General features: G+C 36.1%; 4 protein-coding genes across 9 annotated transcripts; 2 read left to right on the forward strand and 2 right to left on the reverse strand.

The window, feature by feature from the left end:
- The first annotated feature begins 15 nt into the window (after positions 1 to 15).
- On the forward strand, positions 16 to 2,381 carry LOC149618275 (phospholipase A2-like). Of its 2 annotated transcripts, none has more exons than XM_089854474.1 (4): positions 16 to 174; positions 623 to 788; positions 865 to 1,036; positions 1,182 to 1,337. In XM_089854474.1, exons 1-4 carry the CDS (start codon positions 117 to 119, stop codon positions 1,320 to 1,322), a joined length of 537 nt encoding a protein of 178 aa, XP_089710600.1. In that variant the 5' UTR covers positions 16 to 116; the 3' UTR covers positions 1,323 to 1,337. The 2 variants fall into 2 exon arrangements, with proteins under 2 accessions (XP_089710600.1, XP_089710601.1); XM_089854475.1 differs by lacking the exon at positions 1,182 to 1,337 and adding an exon at positions 2,121 to 2,381 and having other exon boundaries at positions 17 to 174; positions 865 to 986.
- On the reverse strand, positions 2,371 to 18,515 carry LOC149618276 (uncharacterized). 4 transcript variants are annotated; one of them, XM_089854439.1, is made up of 14 exons: positions 13,026 to 13,057; positions 12,697 to 12,783; positions 10,426 to 10,905; positions 9,247 to 9,282; positions 9,029 to 9,150; positions 8,790 to 8,936; positions 8,108 to 8,176; positions 7,303 to 7,473; positions 6,926 to 7,230; positions 6,705 to 6,782; positions 5,327 to 6,112; positions 4,697 to 4,864; positions 3,224 to 3,316; positions 2,371 to 3,136 (listed from the first exon to the last, which is right to left on the reverse strand). In XM_089854439.1, the coding sequence occupies exons 1-14, from the start codon at positions 13,040 to 13,042 to the stop codon at positions 3,026 to 3,028; spliced, it is 2,670 nt and encodes an 889-aa protein (XP_089710565.1). In that variant the 5' UTR covers positions 13,043 to 13,057; the 3' UTR covers positions 2,371 to 3,025. The 4 variants fall into 4 exon arrangements, with proteins under 4 accessions (XP_089710565.1, XP_089710567.1, XP_089710566.1 ...); XM_089854441.1 differs by lacking the exons at positions 12,697 to 12,783; positions 13,026 to 13,057 and adding an exon at positions 18,201 to 18,515; XM_089854440.1 differs by having other exon boundaries at positions 7,303 to 7,389; positions 12,697 to 13,433.
- A 132-nt stretch (positions 18,516 to 18,647) lies between these two features.
- MED19 (mediator complex subunit 19) lies at positions 18,648 to 19,709 on the forward strand. The gene has a single exon (XM_089854468.1). It carries the CDS (start codon positions 18,913 to 18,915, stop codon positions 19,660 to 19,662), a length of 750 nt encoding a protein of 249 aa, XP_089710594.1. The 5' UTR covers positions 18,648 to 18,912; the 3' UTR covers positions 19,663 to 19,709.
- An 11-nt stretch (positions 19,710 to 19,720) lies between these two features.
- LOC149618278 (ribosome assembly protein METTL17, mitochondrial) lies at positions 19,721 to 22,806 on the reverse strand. Of its 2 annotated transcripts, none has more exons than XM_089854451.1 (12): positions 22,533 to 22,806; positions 22,329 to 22,460; positions 22,152 to 22,266; positions 21,997 to 22,078; positions 21,852 to 21,925; positions 21,608 to 21,773; positions 21,410 to 21,517; positions 20,745 to 20,858; positions 20,594 to 20,689; positions 20,162 to 20,225; positions 19,960 to 20,080; positions 19,721 to 19,866 (listed from the first exon to the last, which is right to left on the reverse strand). In XM_089854451.1, the coding sequence occupies exons 1-12, from the start codon at positions 22,783 to 22,785 to the stop codon at positions 19,731 to 19,733; spliced, it is 1,461 nt and encodes a 486-aa protein (XP_089710577.1). In that variant the 5' UTR covers positions 22,786 to 22,806; the 3' UTR covers positions 19,721 to 19,730. The 2 variants fall into 2 exon arrangements, with proteins under 2 accessions (XP_089710577.1, XP_089710576.1); XM_089854450.1 differs by having other exon boundaries at positions 22,152 to 22,269.
- Positions 22,807 to 22,841: the final 35 nt, after the last annotated feature.

Here is a 22,841-nt window from a genome sequence, read left to right on the forward strand (position 1 = left end):
CCCTTTGTAATACAAACTCAAAAGGTCTTGATAGCATCGAAACTAGAGAAAGGGTTGGCAATATAAAAGGTCCGACATCATTTTATTACTAAGTGAATTAGTGAACACCAATAAAAATGGCTACTTTAAAAAATTTAACGTTAAGCCTTGGCCTTATATATTTATTCATATACGGTAAGTTCATCTTATTAAAATTTACCTGTTTAATTGTTACCTATATACGCGCATGCTCTCAACAGCAACTATAGTGCAGTGACCACGGTCCACGTGGCCTAATTTTCAAATTGTAAGGCATAGCAAAGAATTTTGGAAAAACACGGTGTTAAAACTGACCTCCCGCTCTCAATTGCTTGCTTTAAACTAAGATAACAATTCCTAATTCCTTTGTACAATGTTTGGACCTTTGTTCTTATTGCTAAAGATCTTTGTCACCTTTGTACTTATTGCTAAAGATCTTTGTGACCTTTGTGTCCACTTAGAGTCCAAAGAGCAATCTCTATTCTTTACCAACAATTTTGTTTCGCTGATTGTTAAATGTATGCCTAACGTACATAACTCGGTGGTGTTTATTCAAATGAATACATGCAGTTTATATTAATCGTAATATTAATGGGTCTGCAAGGTGAAACACTCGCGAGCAAAAGAAATACTAGAAACAAAAGAAGTTTACTTGACCTCGCAAGAATGACCAATAAGGTTCAAGACGTCATTCCAATATCGGACTTAATCGTTTATGGAAATTGGTGCGGACCAGGCGGAAATGCCCTTCCGGTGGACCCCATTGACAAGTAAGATTTTCAATAAAAATTATTTACCAATTTGGTTCCGGGAATGACTAATGCTTTAATTCATTGTCCATCATAGTTGTTGCAGACTCCACGATAATTGCTACGATGATGTTATCGATGGTGGATTTTGCAATGTAAAGGAAACCGCTTATACGGTCGCGTACCAATGGGCCTTCATCAATGGAAACGTCGCTTGCAGTAAGTTACTAAGTTTTGGATTCTCTTATGTCATAAGATATGTTCAGGTCCTATAGAGCTATTTCAGAGGGGGTAATGGCTACGTCACCAATGCTATTTGCCCATAGAGAAACCCTCACAAAATGGCCGCCCTCTACACTCAAAGGCAAGCCCAATTTTCGTAGCAGACGAAATTTTTCCCCCACTGAAATAGCTCTATATTATATTCTGGTTGACAAAGGCTTAGTACAGACGCAAATTCTTGTGCAGTTCTCAAAGCATAGGAAGTGTAATATAGAAAATACATATTTAAGTCAGGAATACATACAGCTACTAGGAATAATTGTGCCCACGTAATAATTTATATGATCCCGGCTTTTGTGGGCTGGGTTTGAGAACTTACTAAGCGTCACGCACCTCATAATTCTGATGGAGTCCGTTCTATCTGTGATTTCATACATAATGATTAGTCTAGGTAGCTCTTCCCACAAAATCCGCCTAGAAGATACCTTAAGTGAAAATGGTGGACACACAATATTCCTAGTAGCTGTATGCATTCCTGGCTAAGTAAATATTGAAAGAACAGTTTATTTAAAGTTCTTGCTTAACTTTGACTATTCAAATAAAAGTTTTCCGTTTTGTGTTTATTATTATCAACACAAGATGAACTGGTAGAGTTAATACTTAAGAAATAGCGGTTATTTTCCACTCAAAATCATTTATTTGTACCCACATTAAACAGTACTTTTTATTATCATCAAGAAGCGATATCTAGTTTATTAGGGAGAAGGTATGAGATGCCTCCTAAGTATTTGCGCGCGCCATAGTCCTGGCCCCCTTTTCAAAATACGAGGGGGGGGGGGCGTAAAAGGAGGGCGCCGGGCTATTTCTCTGCCTCTCCTAAGTAATTTTCGTACTCATTCGCGTCGCCCTGACGTGAGTTTTAAAGAACCAATGAGATGCTGGCTGGTTGTAATTTAGAGGCGGCGGGGATTAACAGTCCGGACAGGCTACGTCTTTTGGACTGTAGATAAAGCTAGATTATAAATGTGGAGGCTAATTTATACCATCTCCCCCTAGTAAACTAGATATCACTTCTTGCTATCATATCGCCCTTTTAAGCGCTTACTAAGAATTCCTCTAACCATTTTTCAGGCTCGTATAACCAAGCTTGCGCCTACAGTAGTTGCGTATGCGACCGAAATTTCGCTCATTGTTTGAGAGCCAATATAAAATCATACAACACTAATCACGGAATGAGTCGAATGATTGGCATAAACATTTAAGTTTAATCTCAATTATTTTAATAAAGTTTTATTTTGGTAGTTTTGAAAAAATTACTAAATAAAAATTTAAATAAATTAATTAACTCACTGTAAATATTTAAATAAATAAATAAACTCTATTTGTCATCAACTCTGAAATTTATTTTATTCAATTCTGATATTTACAAAATGAAAAGAAAACATGTAAACAAAAACAAAACGAAATTCGTTTCGGCAAACTTTGATATCAATATTTAACAAAAAATAATGATAATGTACTTTTAAACGCCCTGAATTAAAATAAAGTATATTTTAAACTAATTAACTTAGCCAATTAAATCGCGAAAGCAAAAAATAATTAAAAAAGGGTTGAAAAATTGAAATTTATTGAAAATTTACACGAAAATAAAGAAAAAACACACGAAAAATCACAAGAAATATATTAAACTAGCTGTGACGAAAAATAACTTAATATAGTCGTTAAGGCGCTTGGTTTTTTTTAACTAAACATGGGGAAAACCACGCCCCTCAAATACTACAGCTCCTTTTCTCGAGTTCCATAAGAAAAACACACATTTTTGTTTTTGTTTTTGTACAATTATTTACAGTTTTGGGCAACAACAACAACGACAAAAAAATTTCCTTTCATTTGCAAAGACTCTTTTTAAAAACAGTACACTACGCAACACATTTGTATATATGTTTGTTTGTTTGTTTGTATGTAAACAAGGACTAGTTATCTTTGTGGACATTAATAATAATAAGAAATATATACATAACAAAATTTAATTTAATCTACACTCTAACTCCGTGAACTCTGAACCGATAAAGACAAGTATAGTCGTTGTTTCCATGGTTACTGTTAATTCGGAGTTCGATTATGGGGAAAATTCCCGGATTTGGGTCCTTCATTATGTAATAACGAAATTAAAATTAAAAAGAAGATTTGGGAATGCCTAAAGTTTAATGATAATGTTTTAATTAGGGACCTACCTGAACAATAAAATCTTGTAATGATTCTCCATTGTCTTCAAAACGATAACGACCCAATAATTTGCCCTCAAAATCGTCCTCGGCCTTCAAACCCTTCATGAATAAGTTATAAATATTTGCCAAAATATGTTAGTGAAACATTAGACCTAACTAAAATGAGACGCGTTGGTCAAAGCTCCCAGAAACGGTAATGGTTTGTGACGCGTTTAGATTCTTGCATCTCGGAGAAGAAGAGATGGCCCACCAACATTGCCACATCAACTCACCATGGACGGTGAACTAAAGTCGCGTTTACACGAGACACTTTTGAAACCGTTTTAAACCGCTTTGAAAAGTACAAAAAGTAATATTATGCTGTTAAAAGCTGAGATCTTTCACAATAAAACGCAAATATTATTTTTCAAAAAAGATTAGGCTTTTCCAAAAAACGGTTCCAAAGTGTCTGTTGTAAACGCGGTGTAGTATCGGTAGAGAGGGGAGTAGCCTGTGTATCCCTCCCTCTAAGCATAGAGACTATAAACCCCTACTTCCATTCTCTTTGCTCTAGGCGCGCTTTTGTAAGAGGGGATACTGTACGCGCCTGGTAGGGGGGATGACACTGACCTAAGAGATAGAAGGGTATGACGTTTGCATACGTAGAACTGACATTACTCTATAGAGGACTAGATACCATTGGTCACCAGAAAAGCAGGTGATTTTTTACCACTGTATACCTTTCAGATGATATCAGCTTACAAGGTTACCAAATGTTCTGTACTGATAGCGAATTCTAGTCCTCTAAAATTCACTCACCGTCCATGGTCTCACCTCTCTCAGGTCCAAGAAAGAACTAGCGTTGATATCCCCCCTCCCCGAGACCCCATAAGCCTGTCACATTATTGGGATCCCACGGTGATGGTGATAAAATCACCCCTTTCCAATTTTACTAAGTACAGCCTAATAAATCAGCGGGGGGGGGTATTACCATTGCTTCCTCCATATTATACAAAGGGACAAAAGAAACAAACCACTTCACCTTTCACAATAAAATACTCCGCTAACTATTGACAGGACTAAGAAGGTTACCGCCCCCTTTCCTTTACACTGTCAATACCACGAAGTGCCAATACCGACCACCAACAGGGAATGTCATGTCGAACAAAAGGCAAGTTGCACGCCGCTTATCAGTACTAGTAAATCTTTACGATTTTTAACGCGTATTTGTGAATTACACGCTAACACGTTAAATCAGCAATACATACAGCTACTAGGAAACATCGTGCCCCCTTATATCCCATGTTAATTTCTATGAATTCGGGTTTCGTGGGTATTAACTCCGGGGCTTGGGAACTTACTATCCCCCCCCCCGGTCACGCTGAGGTCATAATTCTGACGGAGTCTGTTCTAACTGTTGTTTCATTGGTTGGTTGATAGTAACGCGAGTTCCTAGGCGCATGCGCGAGGTAACAAGATTGATAAACGTGGTTTACTTACAAAAACAGCGAAATCCTTGGGGGCGCTGTCAATATTTCCAGTAGGCGACAATGACTTATGAACGTGCTCCATCGTAAACGCGGTTGGACGAATCGCGCTGGCCAATTGGATCACTAAATACCCGTGTGTCCCCTTAAAAGCCCAACACTGTCCAGGATGAACTTCCGGCTACAAAACAAGAACAAAACCACAAAATAATATAGAGCTATCTCAGAAACCTCAGTGTGACGTCACCCATAGATTAACCAAAGCGGTACCAAAGATTTCCGCCCACTGCCAAACCTAAACCATGACGTATTAACAAGGCACTGACGTCACAACTGAGATACCTCCTTAAAAATCACCCCCCAAAAAGATAAAAGAAACCAAAATAACAATACCAAACATGGCCGCCCATTACCGAAACCTAAGCCCATGACGTATTACCTACGCGCCACTGACGTCACTCACAACTGAGACAGATCAAATTACCCCCCCCCCCCCCAAAAAAGAAAGAAGCCAAAATAACAATACCAAACATGGCCGCCCACTGCCTAAACTTAACCCCATGACGCACTACCTAAGCACCACTGACGTCACAACTGAGATGGTTACCCCCCCCCCCCCCAAAAAAAGCCAAAATAACAATACCTGAATGGCGATTCTGGGCGAATTCGACCAAGACCAGATCGGGACACCAAAAACACGATACTGTCCGGTTCCAATAGGGTAAGTCTCGGAGCACCTTATACTGATAACGCTACCACCCGAAGACTCCAAGGCGTAATCAACACGACCAGTTTTATCAGAATCGTAAATAAACAAAGCTTGCTTAACAATTTTTTGGACGTCATCGGCGGAAGTGCACTTATTCGTTCGATTATCGTTTAAGCCATAAGCAGACGACGCTGCAGACGTAGTAGACGATTCTTGCATTACATTCTCCATCCTTTTATTCTCATTATACTTAAACTCCGCTCTCAAACCGTTAATCTTTTCACTAGCGATCACAACCGCTTCTTTATTAGCGATTTTCTGCATTTTAGCGTTAAGTTCCGTTGCCAAAAATTGATCAATTTGATCCATTCTAGCGTTAAAATTATTCTGATCGGAGAATAACTTGGCGATCGATTCTCTAAGACGCGTTAAGCCTAATCTTTCATGTCCATTACCGTTGTTTGTTACGTTAAATATGTCGAACATTAAGTTAATTAATTGTTTGTTTGTAATATCGGTAGAGGTTGTTTGGTTTTTGCAGCAATTTTTTTGCGCGGCAATTTCGGTTTGCAACGAATCGAGTTTGGCTTCGACTTGATTTAATTTAGTTCTTAAGAATTCGAAATGGGCTTCGGTGGGTGGGTCATTGTTGGTTTCATGGGTGGCGGCGGAGGTTTTAGCGATAGCTGCCTTTATGGTGACTAGTTCTTCCGATAAAAGCTGGTTTTTTTTAAGAATAAAAATTGGGTTTTATTCTTAGAATATTCTATAATATTCTATGGGGGATATAAGGGGTGGATGCTATAGAATAAAATGTTCAGGATATTCTTATAATATTCTTTAAATAAAAGGGGTGGGGGGCTAAATCTTCCGATAAAAGCTGTTTTTAGAATAAAAATTCGGTTTTATTCTTAGAATATTCTATGGGGGAAATAATGGGTGGAAGCTATAGAATAAAACGTTCAGGAAATTCTTATAATATTCTTTACATAAAAGGGATGGCTAAATCTTCGGATAAAAGCAGTTTCTAGAATAAAAATTAAGTTACATTCTGAGAATATTCTATAACGTTAACAGGGAAAATAAGGGGTGGAATCTATAGAATAAAACGTTCATGAAATTCTTAAAATATTCTTTAAATAAAAGGGGCTAAATATTCCGATAAAAACCGTCTTAGAATAAAAATTAAGTTATATTCTTAGAATATTCTTTTAGAAATAAAGTTAATAACTCAGAAAGAAGCTATTGAATAAACCTTTCAGGAAATTCTTAGAATATTCTTAAAAAAGATGAAAAAAGGGCTAAAACTTACGTTTGACTGCGATACCAAGTTTTTCAGATTCATTTCCTGTTGAGTTGTGGCTTCGTTCTTGGATTTTAACTCCAATAACTAAACGAAAAACGAAAGAACAAAAACAACGTACAAACATTTAGATTAAGTGTAGTAATTAAGTAAAAAAACCTGTTCAAACATTTAAATTACGAGAAATTAAATTAAAAGCAAAATAAGATAAAAAATATTCAAATACTTACAATTCTTTGTAACTGTTCATCCCGTTGAGACGCAAACGTCTCCATGGTCGACTTCGATTCCTGAGACACCATTTCCTTCAACATCAACCTGAGTTGCCCAATATCGATCTGAGATCCCGCGGTTTCAACCTTAGAATACAGTTCCTCATCGGAACCACCACCGCCTCCACCTAAAAAACCCCCTGATGACCACTGGTCAAATGGTTTAAAATCGAACCAGCCGGTCAAAATCGACAAGTAACTCGAAGCGCTGGTGGCCACAGTGGCGGGAATGTTGTTATATATCACAGATTCTTTATCAGATCCTAATGTGGGGGGCCAAAACTTAAATAAGCAACTAAGGGGGGTGGAAAATAGGTCAAAAATAGACCAAATACCTCCAAACATCCAAAATAACAGGGGTAGTAGTAAGAAAAGTAGAAGTAAATACGGTCTTTTACGAATTTGTACGAGTACCCAAACATCTGCGATTAAAAACATGGTGATAATTTGATAACACCATCGGAATATTGTAAGACCAACACTCCTAAGTGTTCTGAATAGACCAACTTAACGAGAGAAACAAGAAATTATCAAATTCAAATTGGGAACCTTTTTTTGGGTCGTGTCTAGACTAGAGACGAGTCGGGCCCCCGATTTAATCGGGCTTTTTCGACCCGACCCGACCCGAACCCGATTCGGGTCGGGTCGGGCCAAATTAATTTCAAAATTTTCCGGGTCGGGTCAGGTCGGGTTTTTATTTTAATTTTTTTTTTCGGGTCGGGTCGGGTCGGGTTAAGTTTATAATTTTAAAGTTGGACTCGGGCCGGGTCGGGTCGAAAAGAAAGTCGACCCGACTCGTCTCTACTCGACCCGACTCGTCTAGAGACGAGTCGGGCCCCCAATTTAATCGGGCTTTTTCGACCCGACCCGACCCGAACCCGATTCGGGTCGGGTCGGGCCAAATTAATTTCAAAATTTTCCGGGTCGGGTCGGGTCGGGTTTTTATTTTAATTTTTTTTTCCGGGTCGGGTCGGGTCGGGTTTTTATTTTAATTTTTTTTTTCGGGTCGGGTCGGGTCGGGTTAAGTTTATAATTTTAAAGTTGGACTCGGGCCGGGTCGGGTCGAAAAGAAAGTCGACCCGACTCGTCTCTAGTCTAGACTTTGAAAAACACTTCAAAAAATTTGAGTCAAACACTTACGAACTAAGAATGAATAGATTTTGTACAAAAAGCTCGATTTCGTCTCAAAACTGGTACTGCTTTGTAAGTCTGAATGACGTCAATAAAATTATAATTAAAATAAAATCTAATTAAAAATCTAAGGTCGGGCCGGGTCCGCACAAAAAAAAAAGCCATAAGTTCATAAGATATGTTCCGTTCCATCCATAAGTTTGTAAATCTCTGGTAACTTAGAAACTGGAGCTTGTAATTTTGAAGTGATTGAAGTAGGGAGGTCATAGATTCAGGGGTAAAGCGACATACGCCTGGTGAGTAAGGCGCTGCTGTCAAATTTGGGTAACTTAGTAAGTTCAGACTAAATAGGACCTAGATGGAATGGAACTTGGTCCTAGCCGCAAAATTAATTAACCACCTGCACCGAGTGTAGTTAGGACTTCAATTGACTCGCTTAATTCCTTCGTTCTCCTTCTCGAACTAGTTATCTCGAGGACTGTAAGTCCATCTCAGTAGCATTACGAACTTGTATTGGTAGTGCCATTCATACTTATAGGAACATATTTTATAAACTTATGGTTATAATAAATATCGACCAAATTTAAATCCCAGCCCCGTTTTCAATTTAAATTAATCCTGAAGTTAAGTTGTACGAACCCAACCCTGACCATAAAATCAACAATTAAAAAAAAAGATAACAGGTAATTACTTTGACCAAGGCCCTGATAATTGTTGTTAAATTCATTATAACCATTGTAATTTAACGGTGTACTTGAAATGATATCATCACCATTTGACGAGAAAAATAAATCAGAATATCTCCGATTTTTTAAAACACTGCCCTTCGTCTTTTGTTCTAAAAGCATTATTTTTTTTTGGAATTACAATTAAGGCCCCAAAAACAAAATTTGCATAAATTAAATTAATTTAATTTAATTTAACCCTAACCTTTCAATAAATAGGACAATTCTTCATCACTACTATACTCGCCGCTTCTCCTTAATCTTGTGCGTGACATATTGGGGCTTATTCTGTCCCGACTAGGCGTTTCGCGACTCGTATAACTTCGACTTTAAAAAATTAACAAAATACACAAACACCTTAATTAACCAATTTAGATTAACTTAAAAAAAAAAGACAAGCTTAAATAAAATGTTAGTATCTACCTTTGCGAATAAGTATAGTCTGTTTTAGGCGAATCCCTATTTGTTAAAAGTTAAAATGTTTAGCCAAATTTTGCGATAATTTTAAAGGATTACGCGGAAATGGATTAAACCCAAAAGTTATCAAACGAATATATTTTTAAGTGATTTTTTTTTCTTATGTTTGTTTTATAAATGTATACATTTTCTCGGGCCCTGATTGTTGTAACCTCAAGTTTTAGGTATCGTTGGAAAGAGGATAAATAGGGCTATAACATACTAAAAGGATTTAACCGTATCTCTTCTAGAACCAGAGTTAAAAGGTGTCGTGTAAATGCGCACATGTTAAAGCTATGGAGAGGACGTTCATGAACATTTTGCTTAATTACTCCAAAGTTGGGTGTAATACTATTCCTATAGAGGGGGGTTTGTTTGTGAATATTTTCCTCAATTACTCGGCCCCTGTTTACTCGATCCCCACGTTTGTAGTATCGTTGGTTGGGGGGCAAATAAAACTATACCATACTCAAAGGACATCCCCGTATCTCTAGTAGAACCAGAGTTATGAGCCTCCAAAGTTGGGTGTAATGCTATTCCTATGGAGGGGGGTATGTTTGTCAATATTTTCCTCAATTACTCGGCCCCTGTTTACTCGATCCCCGAGTTTTTAGTATGGTTGGGTGGGGGACAAATAGGACTATAACATACTCAAAGGACATCCCCGTATCTCTAGTAGAACCAGAGTTACGAGCCTCCAAAATTGGGTGTAATGCTATTCCTATTGAGGGTATGTTTGTGAACAATTTACTTAATTACTCGGCCCCTGTTTACTCGATCCCCGAGTTTTTAGTATGGTTGGGTGGGGGACAAATAGGACTATAACATACTCAAAGGACATCCCTGTATCTCTATTAGAACTAGAGTTATAGCACTCCAAAGATGACCAACACGTCTATGACATTTCGATTTCCACGTATCGTTTCGTATCTCTAATAAAACCAACACATAACCAAATACCCCCACCCCATCTACGTCTTCAAATTAAAAAAAAAATTACTAATTTGGAAAATTAGTTTTGATAACTTCCGAGTTTAACCCACTTCCAAACAGTCAATACAATAAACATTTTGAAACGCTCTGAATTTCACAACAAAAACAAGACAACAGAACAACAAAAGAAAAAAACCACAAGTTAATACTCACTCAGTATCACTATCATCAAATCCACTGGAATAATCACTACTATGATAAAGCACTCTAGAATTTGACGTGGTGGTCGCGAACTTATCTTGACTCAACCGTTTCAACTTGACAAAAGCGCTTTTACCAAAATTAAGAGCCGAAAACCTTTCTTCGCGTAAACCACCACCGTTCACTTTAGAAGAAGAAGAAGAACCACCACGGGCGGTATTTAAGTCATTGTAGTCCAAAATGTCATCGTTTTCATGTCGCCCGGAAGTAAGTTTAGTAGTCTGATGATTTTTAATTTCCGATACATTAATATCCGTTTCTTTCATATGAATTGTTTGCACCGTTTCACTATTAACCACGACACTTTCGGCGGTTGAAACAACACCGCTGTGTTTAAGAATACTGGGGGAAGTAGTTCCGGTGGTGGTGATCTTAGGTGACGAATTAACCACGTGGTGATGGTGACGGTGATGATAGTTTGAAAGTGGTGTCCTTCAATAAAAATAAAGAAAGATTTAAATAATTTAATACTTATGACATTTTTTGTAAAGTAATTCAAGGTTGTAACGGATTGTATCTCAAGCAGGGTCTGGTAAATCTAAGATCAGAAGTATATAATACTACTTCTCTTCGAGGGAAGTGCACCAATCACCACAAAGCGGGTACCGTAATTGTAACATGATTCTTCAATACCAACCAACATCAGAATAAACATTTATTATAGGCAAGGTTAATTGCTAAAATGAATCACATACGCCATATAAATAGTTAATTCCTTATCATTACTATATCTATTAGCGCTGCTTAACTATTTGCCAAGGCCCATGCATGCATGCGCTTGTGTGTTAATTAATTTTTGTCCCACGTCAATTAAGACAATCAATCAAGGTTTGTTAGTTAATTGATTGATTGCTGCATTGGGATTTAGTAAATACCAAACAGTTATAGTTAATTCACCCTAGCACGGTGGGCGATAGTTATAAACCCATCTTAATTAAGTTTGATGAGCAAGTCGAGCAAATTAACATAAAGGATCTGTCTCCCTCGCCTGGGAAGAATCATTCATGTTACATAACTAAAGAATATTAAGAGGATACAGAGTGGCTTTCACACTTCTTCAGTATTATCTATCCCCTTCGGGTACAATGAACTTAAAAATATATAAGTTCATTCTATAGCAAAATTATACCAAACCAATATGAAATTAATTAACTTCTAATATTAGAATTTCGAAATTTCCCTGACTTAGTGACTTACGATGATACTCAACAATGCAATTGTAAAGACCCCATGGGGGGTAAATAGTTAAAAATACCGCGACCGAAAACGTCCTAAAACGGTAGAAAAACTAAAACGATTTATATTTAGAAAATGGAGACATTTACTTCGCGTTTGCCAAAACCCCCAAAAAGAAACCTCCTTTACCAAGGAACAAGTTAGAGTTTGTAGAATACTATAGTAGAAAGTGAAAACACACACCCCCTTCAACGAACCAAGCGCCTAATTTCCTCAGGAAGTACTTATACAATTTAGGGGAAATGATTCATAGCTGAAATTAATTTCCCACTAATCCAAACGTCGAGTTTCTATTTCCATTTGATTTCATACATAGACCGATCCACAAACTTCTTGCAAAGAAACAAACACGGTAACACCACAGGGCCGGGGAGGCCGTATTCCCTCTTTTGTTATTCTCTCTGGCGCCAGACCGAGCCCGAGAGTTCACTACACGACTTTCACTGCCTCTAGCGGCGCTTCTTGGATGGCGCGAGGTGAAATAACGCGAGAATGCGACCGTAACCCGCCCCTATGGTCTTTGCCTCTCTACTAGAATTAATGGAATGTCTATACACTTTATGTTGGTTGTAAACCCACTTGGCACAAAGCCAAATTATATTGTACTGTACAATGATTACGAAATTATATTAATTTCACGCATTAATGGCAGCTCCCTCTCTTTACGCGTATTACAGTCTATAGGAAATTAACGCGAACCGCCACTACCATGGTTTGGTTCAGTTTGATATCCTTGAAATAAATTTAAAATAATTTTCGTGACGAAGTCATTGGACTTTGAGTGGAAAAAATTGGTTAGGGTTCAAACGGTTCATTGAGTCTGTCTAAGTCTATAAAACTACATAGCTGTACGTTAGGGTTAGCTTTAGTTTAAATTAGTTTTAGTTCAAGGGAAAAGGGGCGGGGTCAGGTTTCCGCCAACTGATTCGTGAAAATACCAACGCGATTGCAAGTTAGTAATTCTAATTGTCATAAATAATTATTTACCTTCCTGTTTTCGACCATAATCCTATATCTTCACATTCACAATTTCCACCTTGACACCTACTTCTCAACACCATGGGTGTATCTGGGCTAATTTGGGGTGTGACATCATCATTAAATGATAGCTTTTTCGAAAAACGTACAGTTTTTTTCGATGACATGATCAGATCATGAATAGATGGGACGGTTAGTTTGAAATTAAAGTTAATTTTAACTGGTATAAACGTCACAAACACGTTTCTAACATTATAATTCACGATAACATATAAATAAGGTCAATTTGGGACACGGGGGTCTGACGTAAAAACGTTGTAAAAACTAAGAAAACATACGATTTTGTTGATATCATGATTAATTAAAATTGTATCCAAATTCACGCGTTCAAGGCTTAGGCTTAGCACGAGACATCAATTTCAAATTATATTTGAAAATACACACGCGAGACTTTCAAAAAAATCACGAGTAAAATTTGAAATACATTCCTGTTATTAAACGCAATTTCCAAAAATAAAAACCACTACTGTGGCTTCAACGGTTTAAGCAGTAGAGATGTAGACACGGAAAAAACGGTTATAATCTTATCAAAACACTCGATAAACTTCCTTAAAACTATGATTATTTATAAAACCTTTACGATATTAGTTTAAATCAACTTTTAAATAAATATAATTAGGGTTAAAAGACCGCGCGAAATTAAATTAGACGACACAGAAAAAAACCGCGTCCTTTCAGCTTGCTTTTCTTTAGCGCCAACCAAGAGTATGTATGAGAGCGTGGAAATGTTATTTGAAATCGAGGTTACGTCATCAGATGGGAGAGAGGAAAAATGGCTTCCCACCCACACGTACATTTTTTTGGCGCGTTTAGCTCTATCCAATCACGAACGAGAATTTATGGCGGGAAATTTGTTCTCATCCGAAAACTTCACTTTTATAATTAGGCTTAACGATTTTAAGGGAAACGAGGATAAAAAGAATGTTTCAAACGATTTCACGGGCGATCTACTTTCAGGAAACATTATTAGTAGCGAGATTTTTATAAAGAATGTTCCCAAAAAAGTGGAAAAACTAGTTCATAATTACTATTTTTATCATATTTTTATGCAAATTTCATAAGCCTAATTTCGAAATGTTTCAAGGTTGGGGTTTTTAAACTGGTTTGTTTCTTTCCTAGGTATAAGATTAAAAAAAACGTTTTTGAAGATACGCGTGGGGTCGTATGGTATGGTGTATTTATTTTAGCATTGTTCTAACTAACCACAGGGAGGTTTTCAACACCCCCACTGGCACTAAGAGTAAGATTTCAGTAAAAATTAAAAAACGTGTGCCAATTTTAAAATGACATGGTTATGCAATAAAAACAAACTTAAAGGGGCCCCTCCTGTCAGCTTTCGCAATATTTGTGGATGATTATGATGAAAACCATGAAATATTAGTGGGGACAACAATTTCACAAATAGGCTTAGCTCAATTTGTTGTTGTTTATCTTAATTCTTAAGACTTGGATGCAAAGACGTTATATATGGCTTTCAAACAACAAGGACTATCCAAATTTGGTGGACTGGTAAGGTTGAAGCCCTATCTTAAGTCTTTGTTGTCCTATTAATGTTCCGTCTTAAGCAGACGATACTTCGACTCCCCCCCCCCCCAAGGGTCCATTCTTATATTTAGGTTATTTTTGATGTAAACTGATAACCATTTACAACACGAAAATTCGTGATAGTATATTTTAGGTTTTTGGGATGAATTCCTTGATAATAATCAGAAAAAAACAACCCCAATATTACATGCATCTTTTGGTCTGGTAAAAAATTTCTCACTAGATATCGCGTTACCATGGTTACCACCTGGCCTAGGGCGGTTCCCTTACAAAAGATTAACCACGCTTGATCTATTATTTATAATATTATCATAACGCAATTCATCATTACTTCCTCTCCTCTAGAATCCTCCTCACACCAAAAAATAATAAAATAAAAAGCCTTCAACAGAAAAAAAATGCCGCTAAGGTATTATAGGTCAACTTGGATTATAAATTTTAGGGCATAAAAATGAAATCCTAAGCGTAAGCTAAAACAAACGTGGCTTCATTTTCCTAATTTAAAGTTTTAACTAATTTTCAAGAGGTATTTCCCCAATTTACATTTCGTGAAAGAACAAATTATGATCATAAAACTCGGGATTTTAACATCGTGTGGTCACGCCTAATTGCTGATGCTACAGCTGCCATTTAAATAAGCAAGATTTTCGTGTAACTTCATCGTCAAAAATTATATAAACTACAATATTATACCATAAGTTTATAAGATATGTTCCATAAGTTTGTCACTGGTTATTGAGAGCTTGTCATGAAGTGACGTATGTCATAGATTCGAGTTAAGCGACGCCTGGTGGTGAGGCGCTGACAAAGGCTTAGTAATGCGGACTAAATATGCCCGGGGGAGATGGAAGTCCTGTAAAACCGAGTGTAGTCCGAAATTCTCACGTCGTTCTCGAACTAGCTCTCAGTAAGTGTCATACTTATGGAACATATCTTATAAACTTATGGTCATACCCAGTGACCTATTTTACTACAAGGACTAAAAAAGCAACAATTCTGAAGACTGAACCCAAGCTATTGTAATTGTAAACTATACAAATACAAGTTGGGAAAACCAAAATATTACCTCTCCGAGTCAAGACGACTACTTACAAACTTATTTACCCAGATATGAAAATGTTTCTTAAGTTAAAATTTATGAAATATTAAAGCAGTATACAAAGCATAGCAAATATACTGTAAATCAGACGACATTTTACATCCAATAATGATATACTTGTACACATTAAAATCATCCGATGGGGGAAGAACGGGAAATGAAGAGATAAAACTTTGGAGGGATATTACCTTTACGTGTTTGTAAAGGCCCAATTTTCTACTCCTCAACTGTATGTTCTAAGCCATATTCACAACAGGGTTGCCATATAAACACTATGCTCTCGTTTCACCTCAACGATTTTCTAAGTTTGTCAACATGACTGTTAACGTTACATAACACCAAAGCTTATTTGTGGCTACACGCACTGAAAGTAAATGCGTACCATAAAAAGCATGAAAACACGAAGCTATTATTATCAGACCTTTCACTGGTCTGGGCTGCGTTCAGCAGAGCTCACCAAAAAAGACAGCGGAATATGGAAATTTTACCGGTGAGCTCTGTCGTCATAGCTTTTCTCCGGTCATCGGCGTTTTATAAATGACGCTAGCGCAATAAAGCGTGCAATGTACCAAGGCTTAACAAAAATTGTATGATAACATATTTATAGAGATAGATAACAACTTTTTTAATTAAAATTAGAAACTAACATATCTCTTAAAATTCTCGCGTGATCAACTGGTTTCACGCCAATTAAATAGCTGTAGTCCCATCAAAGAAGATACACGCCCCAGGAATGGAAAGTGTAGCTTCCTCTAGTGTAAATTTTAGTCTGGCCCCTCCTAGTACGCTCCAAAGGCAGGCTCGGTTGACCGAGGTATTTCCGGCTTCATTGAAATAGCATAGACCGGAAGTTCCTTGGTCAACCCAACCCCAGGACATAGCTTCCATTCCTGGAGCGTATATTTTCTTTGGTCCCATAGAGCTATTCGTATTAATTCCTCCATGGTTTTTTCGCCAAGCTGAGAAATACGCGTTTTACGTCACGTTATCCAAAGAGCCGACTATTTTCTTTGAAGACCGCGCTAGCTAAGCGCTAAGCACCGTGACGTCAAAATTCAAAAACAAAATCCCGTTATGTAGGACACTGCTAACAGCGCTGGGCTCTGCTGAACGCGGCCCAGATTTCCACCATGATTATAATATCTAAGCCTAAAGTGTATTTAACTTTCGGCTCACTCTGAACCGTTAATGTCTCTGCATTACAGAAACGAAAACCAAACCCAAGCGTTTACTTTTTGGTTCACTAGGCCTATTGACAAATAAAAGTACATTTGACCAATATCGTTGCGTTCGTTTTGAAATCACTATAGAAAGGATTATGCTATAAACATATGTAGTATAGCTTAAGTAATATATAAACATCCATTTTAAATAATAATATTAAAAAAAATCTTTGGAATATCAAAATGAAATAGAGCTTTAAAGCTACAAAAGTACTAAATGCATCATAATTACGAAAAATATTTCCACATATTCACTTTATATTAAGGATAAAGGGAATATTATGGTTCTGTAGGATTCCTTTACACATCAAAACAAAACGAACTTCTAACGCAGTGCACTACTGTAACAACGGACGGACACACACAGACAAAAACATAGACTGCTTTTTAACTCTTTCCGTATTAATTTTGAATTGAGAAACAAGATTATCTTAAATATTAAAATAAATATAATTAATATTTAATATTTTCTTCGTTAGTTATTCGCCTTATTGAACGTTACATCGTTTTAAAAAAGAACAATTAAACAATCTTGAGAGACTTGACTAATATTGGCGTTTGAAATGAAGCATACCCCGGTTGCTTCGCCTTTCTCAAATAGGTAGTATATAAGGGTGTCGAACTACAGCTAAAAGCAAGAACAACCGCAATTGCGAAAACCTTTGGTAGACACCCTACCCTAGGGAGCGGCTAGACGTTTCTCGTAACCCTAGCTGATCGCCGCGAATGTCTTAAACCAAACGATGACGATGGAGTAGAAGCCAGTGTTTACAGACTGGTGTCCAAGTGGGATGGACGAAGACCAGAAGATGGTGGTGTTAGAAGCCAGTGTGTACAGACTGGTGTCCATGTGGGATGGACGAAGACCAAAAGATGGTGGTGAATAGAAGCCAGTATGTACAGACTGGTGTCCAAGTGGAATGGACGAAGACCAGAAGATGGTGGTGATTAGAAGCCAGTATGTACAGACTGGTGTCCATGTGGGATGGACGAAGACCAAAAGATGGTGGTTATTAGAAGCCAGTAAGTACAGACTGGTGTCCGTGTGGGATGGACAAAGACCAGAAGATGCTGGTGTGAGAACTCAAGTAGAGGAGCCATTTCCGTGACTGTGAAAGCAGTTCGGAAATGGCGAACACGTTTGCTCCGATTTGGAAACTGCGAACGCGGTCACGTGGGGTCTGACAGACACACATCCACACAGACAGACAGACAGACAGACAGACACACACACACACACACAGACACGTCCAGTGTAAAACCTCTCCGTGACGTCATCGTCACTCGGAGAGGTAAAAAGTGTTACTGGCTTCCGTTTCTGTGATTCTTTCAACCCCAAATTCTGATATAAACACCTGGCACGATTGGTGTGTTAATTTAATTATAGTGAATTATGACTAGATTAGAATGATCGCTTGGTGACCTCCAAGCTAACATTTCAGTAGCCCATTCAACAGTTTCCTAACCTTTCACCCCTTTCACTGCACGAACTATGCAAACTGGTTTTTTTAGCAACTGCCTTGGAACTACTTAATTTTTGGCTCACGTACGCTGATATAGAATTGATAATAAAGTTTTCTACTTACAGCGGTTTTCCTTATCGTGACGTAAGTTGTCTTTCGACAGTTCTGGTTTCAAGCAATAATATTGCATGTACAATGTACGTGATAGAAGCGTGGGACCGTTGGATACTCTATGACCCGGTGACCAAGGCTTAACTTTTAAAATTTAAATTTAGTCTATTACACGCATTTTAATTATGTATACGTTTATATGTCTTCCAATAAAGATATTAACTTTCAGTATTAATTAAAATGTGCGCGGTAAGGCGTTTATTTCAATACTTAAATAGATATTTTCAGTTAAAAGTGCGAGCTCAGTGTTCACCGATCAGCTGCCGACATCAAAAGAGCCGGAAACTACAATAAAAAAGAAAAAGCGGGAACCGTTTTGAACTGTAATTGGTCGATTTTTTCGCGCATGTCCTTTTGACGCGTCTCAGTGATTGGCTAATAAAAACGTCAATATAGACGCCATTAATAATCGCAGAATTAGCGTTGCGAAAGTTGGTTTAAAATTAAAATAAATCGATGTTAATTTATTATTTTATATTTTAAACTATTATAGGAAAGTAATTAAATGTTTACGCTATAAAATCGTAGCGAAAAATCGCGATAGAAACTAAAATAGGAGACCGAGAAAGAGTTTTTTTCGTTATTGACGTTTTACAGCCAAGGCTTAACAATTGAGCTAGATCAACATCACAAATTATTTCAATTTCAATCCTCATCCTACAAGATGAACGATTCCATCGGGGTGAGGAGACCGGAGCAATATTCCCCTAAATCGAGCCCCAGGGGTTCGCGTTCCCCTTTAGTTCATCGTCACGATACAACCACGGGAACATTAAGAACAACAATATCATTAGGTAAAACTCCGGCTATCGTTCACAGCGGCCCATTCTACCTAATGAAGGAAGCTCCGGGAGAAAGCCAATTAACTGGCGCTAAAAACCTGATGATTTTCCATAACTTGGAACACGCTTACAACAAATTTTCAGGTCGAAAAATGAAGGATCAACTCAGCACCTTTTTACCCAACCTCCCTGGAAATATTGACATTCCCGGACAACAAGACAATAGCTCGCTAAGATCCCTAATCGATAAACCCCCAATTGGCGGAAAAGAACTCCAAATATTAAACGGAGCTCAATTAGCCGGCTTTCGTTTACACCCTGGACCTATTCCCGAACAATTTAGACTCATGAGTCATCAACCCCAAAAGAATAAAAAGCACAAACACAAGAAACATAAGCATAAATCGGGAGAAGCGCTATCCAATGAACAACCTCAAGAAGCTGGGGGAAGTAACGAAGGCGGATCAACTGGGGGACACGAAAAGAAAGACAGAAAACGTAAAAGACACGATGATGAAAAGGAACGGAAGAAGAAAAAGAAGGAGAAACGAAAGAAAAAACAAAAACACACACCTGAAAGTGGTTCCGCTACACCCAATCCGAGTTCTAATAATGATGTCCGCAAAATTTAAAAAGTGTATTAAATTAATTAACTGTAATAAAATCCTTCACAAAATAATTTAATTGTAATTTATTTTAATTAATTGACTTCTTTATTATTTTTATCATCAACTTTTACATTTTCTTTTTGGTCTATTATTTCTTCTTCAACTAAATTAATGTCTAACGGCAATAAATCCCCCCATTTGGAAATACGAGCCAATTGATAAAGATTTCTGTTGATTTTTAAAATTAATTTCGCATTAATTTTAATTAAGGGAAAAAAAAATTAAAAAAAAAAAAAAAAAATTTGGAAATTAAATATTTACTTTGTTGCCTTTGTTTTTGATAAAATAATGTCGTGTAACTCTCCATCATTGCAGCACATTCTACAAATAACATGCTTGGAACGCGGTAGAACCTCCGAAATTAATCTGGGCCAAGGATTTTCTGAATAGATTAAAAAAAAACCGTAGTTAATCTAATTTTTTAAAAATTAATTTTGTTGAAAAGTTAACAAAAATAATTTACTGATATTTCTTTTTTGACGACGTAAAACCACGTAGGAATATATTTCAGTCTCAGTATTGCGTTCCTTAATACAAATTAAATCAAAATAAAGAAGGGTGGCCAAGGCTTAAAGTCATAAAGACAAAGGGCCAAGGCTTAAAGTCAGAAAGACAAAGGGTCAAGGCTTAAAGTCAGAAAGACAAAGGGCCAAGGCTTAAAGTCAGAAAGACAAAGGGCCAAGGCTTAAAGTCAGAAAGACAAAGGGCCAAGGCTTAAAGTCAGAAAGACAAAGGGCCAAGGCTTAAAGTCAGAAAGTCAAAGTCACAAGTAAACCAAGGCCTTAAAGTCATAAAGTAAAGAAGGTAGAAGTGTGACTAAGGCTTAAAGTTTGACAAACCAAGGCAGGGCCAAGGCTTAAAGTTTGACGAGCCAAGGCTTAATGTTCGGTCATACCTTCTCTTCCAGGGTGAATGGTTTGTATTTGACAGGAAATCCACATGGAAATTTGCTTCTTTTAATAAACTTGGGGCACATTTGCTCGTGTGGACACTGAAATAATTAATATTAACTTTAATTAATAGTATTAAATTAGTTTGAAATTTACTGGAGCAACAACGTGAACTTGTTCTTCAACATTTAATAATGTATTTTGAAGAATATAGTCGCGAGCTTCTAGAACCACTTGAAAGCCAGCCTGGGTACCTTTGTCAATAATAACCTAATTAAAAAGAATTGAATTCGACATTAAAAACATTAAATTTAACATTCAAAACATTTAAAACATTAAATTTAACATTAAAAACCTTCAATTTAACATTAAAAACCTTCAATTTAACATTAAAAACATTAGATTAATTGAATTTAACATTAAATTAATTGAATTTAACATTAAATTAATTGAATTTAACATTAAATTAATTGAATTTAACATTAAATTAATTGAATTTAACATTAAATTAATTGAATTTAACATTAAATTAATTGAATTTAACATTAAATTAATTGAATTTAACATTAAATTAATTGAATTCAACATTAAATTAATTGAATTCAACATTAAATTAATTGAATTTAACATTAAATTAATTGAATTTAACATTAAATTAATTGAATTTGACATCAAATTAATTGAATTTAACATCAAATTAATTGAATTTAACATAAAATTAATTGAATTTAACATTAAATTAATTGAATTCAGCATAAAATTAATTGAATTCAGCATAAAATTAATTTATCACTTAAAAGAAATAAAATAGTGCAAAGTACCATAGTGTCTTGGGTTTTCCTCCATAATGTGTCAATGGCTTGAATTCTTTCCTCAATTGTTGCCATCTCTAATAAGGCATAGGAACACACAACTAAATCATATTTAAGCTAAAAATAATTGAAATTAAATTATTCCTTATTATAAAACTTAATAAATAAATAAATTAAATTAGAAAGAATAAAATTAAAATTACAAACCACATCAGACACTGGCAAAAACTGCCGATAAAAAATTCCTTTCAAAGCTTCTTCATTTTGCACAGTTTTTCCTTTTAAAATTAATGAAGACAAGGAATTCATATCGTCTGAAGGATCAACGCAAAACGTTTCTTTAATAGAATCACCAAATTTTTCCTTGGCGGCCCTGGAAATTTAAATTAATTAATCTTAATTAAATTAATTTAATTTAATTAAGTAGGAAAATAATTTAAAATAAACTCACCAGATTGTGGTTCCAACTCCAGATCCAAAATCAAATAAGGTTTTAGGCTTAAATGTTGGATCATGGTGTAAAATCTATAATAAAATTAGTTAATTTAATTAATTAACTAATTAATTATTTAAATTAATTAAAATTAAGCACTTACTTCATCAAAAACTTTAAAAGTTGCAGCATAATTTGCACAAGCTCTACCATAAAGGTATAAATATCCTTTATAAGCAGTATACCTTGAGTTTTTAATCATAATTAGGTTAATTACTAATCATTTTAATGTAAATAATTAATTATTAATTAACTTACTCCACAGGTTTCCAATGATAAACACATTGTTTTAATTTGATTCTAACTTTATGATTACGTATTTGCAATGCCTTTCTTTTCTCATCTTGACTAAGAAATTCTAAGTTTAAAGGGCCTACTATAATAATATTTAATTAATTATGATTAAATTAAGGTATTTAATATTAATTATCATACATTTTTCTGTTAATTCCTTCTCAATTTCATCAGATTTCCATTTAATTTGATCCTCAGTCCATGCAGGGACTCGGTGGCGTAAAAAATGACAAAATTCAACTGAATTTTTCTTTATTTGAATTGTGTCATACTCTAATAATTAATTTAGATTGTAATTAAGGTATTATTCGTTAGAATAATTAAGTTAATTATTTAGTTAATTACCTTTCAAAATATCGACGGAGTTTTTAACAATCTCCTTTGGAAGTTCAATAACCCCAACTTTCCGATTACCAGGATGTTTTCTGAGCTTAAACTTACGATTATTAAGATCTTCATCGACTGAAGGGTCAATATCCGCCTTCTTAACTAAAGTTGCAATTTGTTTGCGTATTTTTAAGCTGCAAACTCGATTAAATTTAAATAAATTACAAACTGATAAACACATGCTCGATTTTCCACTCAAGGAGGCCGCCATTTTTCATATTAGCAGACGACGAATTTATATTGGTTGGAAGGAATGATTCGGTTCAG

Source organism: Phalangium opilio, unplaced genomic scaffold (assembly GCF_054372755.1).
Source record: "Phalangium opilio isolate 3A_F unplaced genomic scaffold, DU_Popi_V2 ptg000209l_1, whole genome shotgun sequence".
Lineage (NCBI taxonomy): Eukaryota > Metazoa > Arthropoda > Arachnida > Opiliones > Phalangiidae > Phalangium > Phalangium opilio.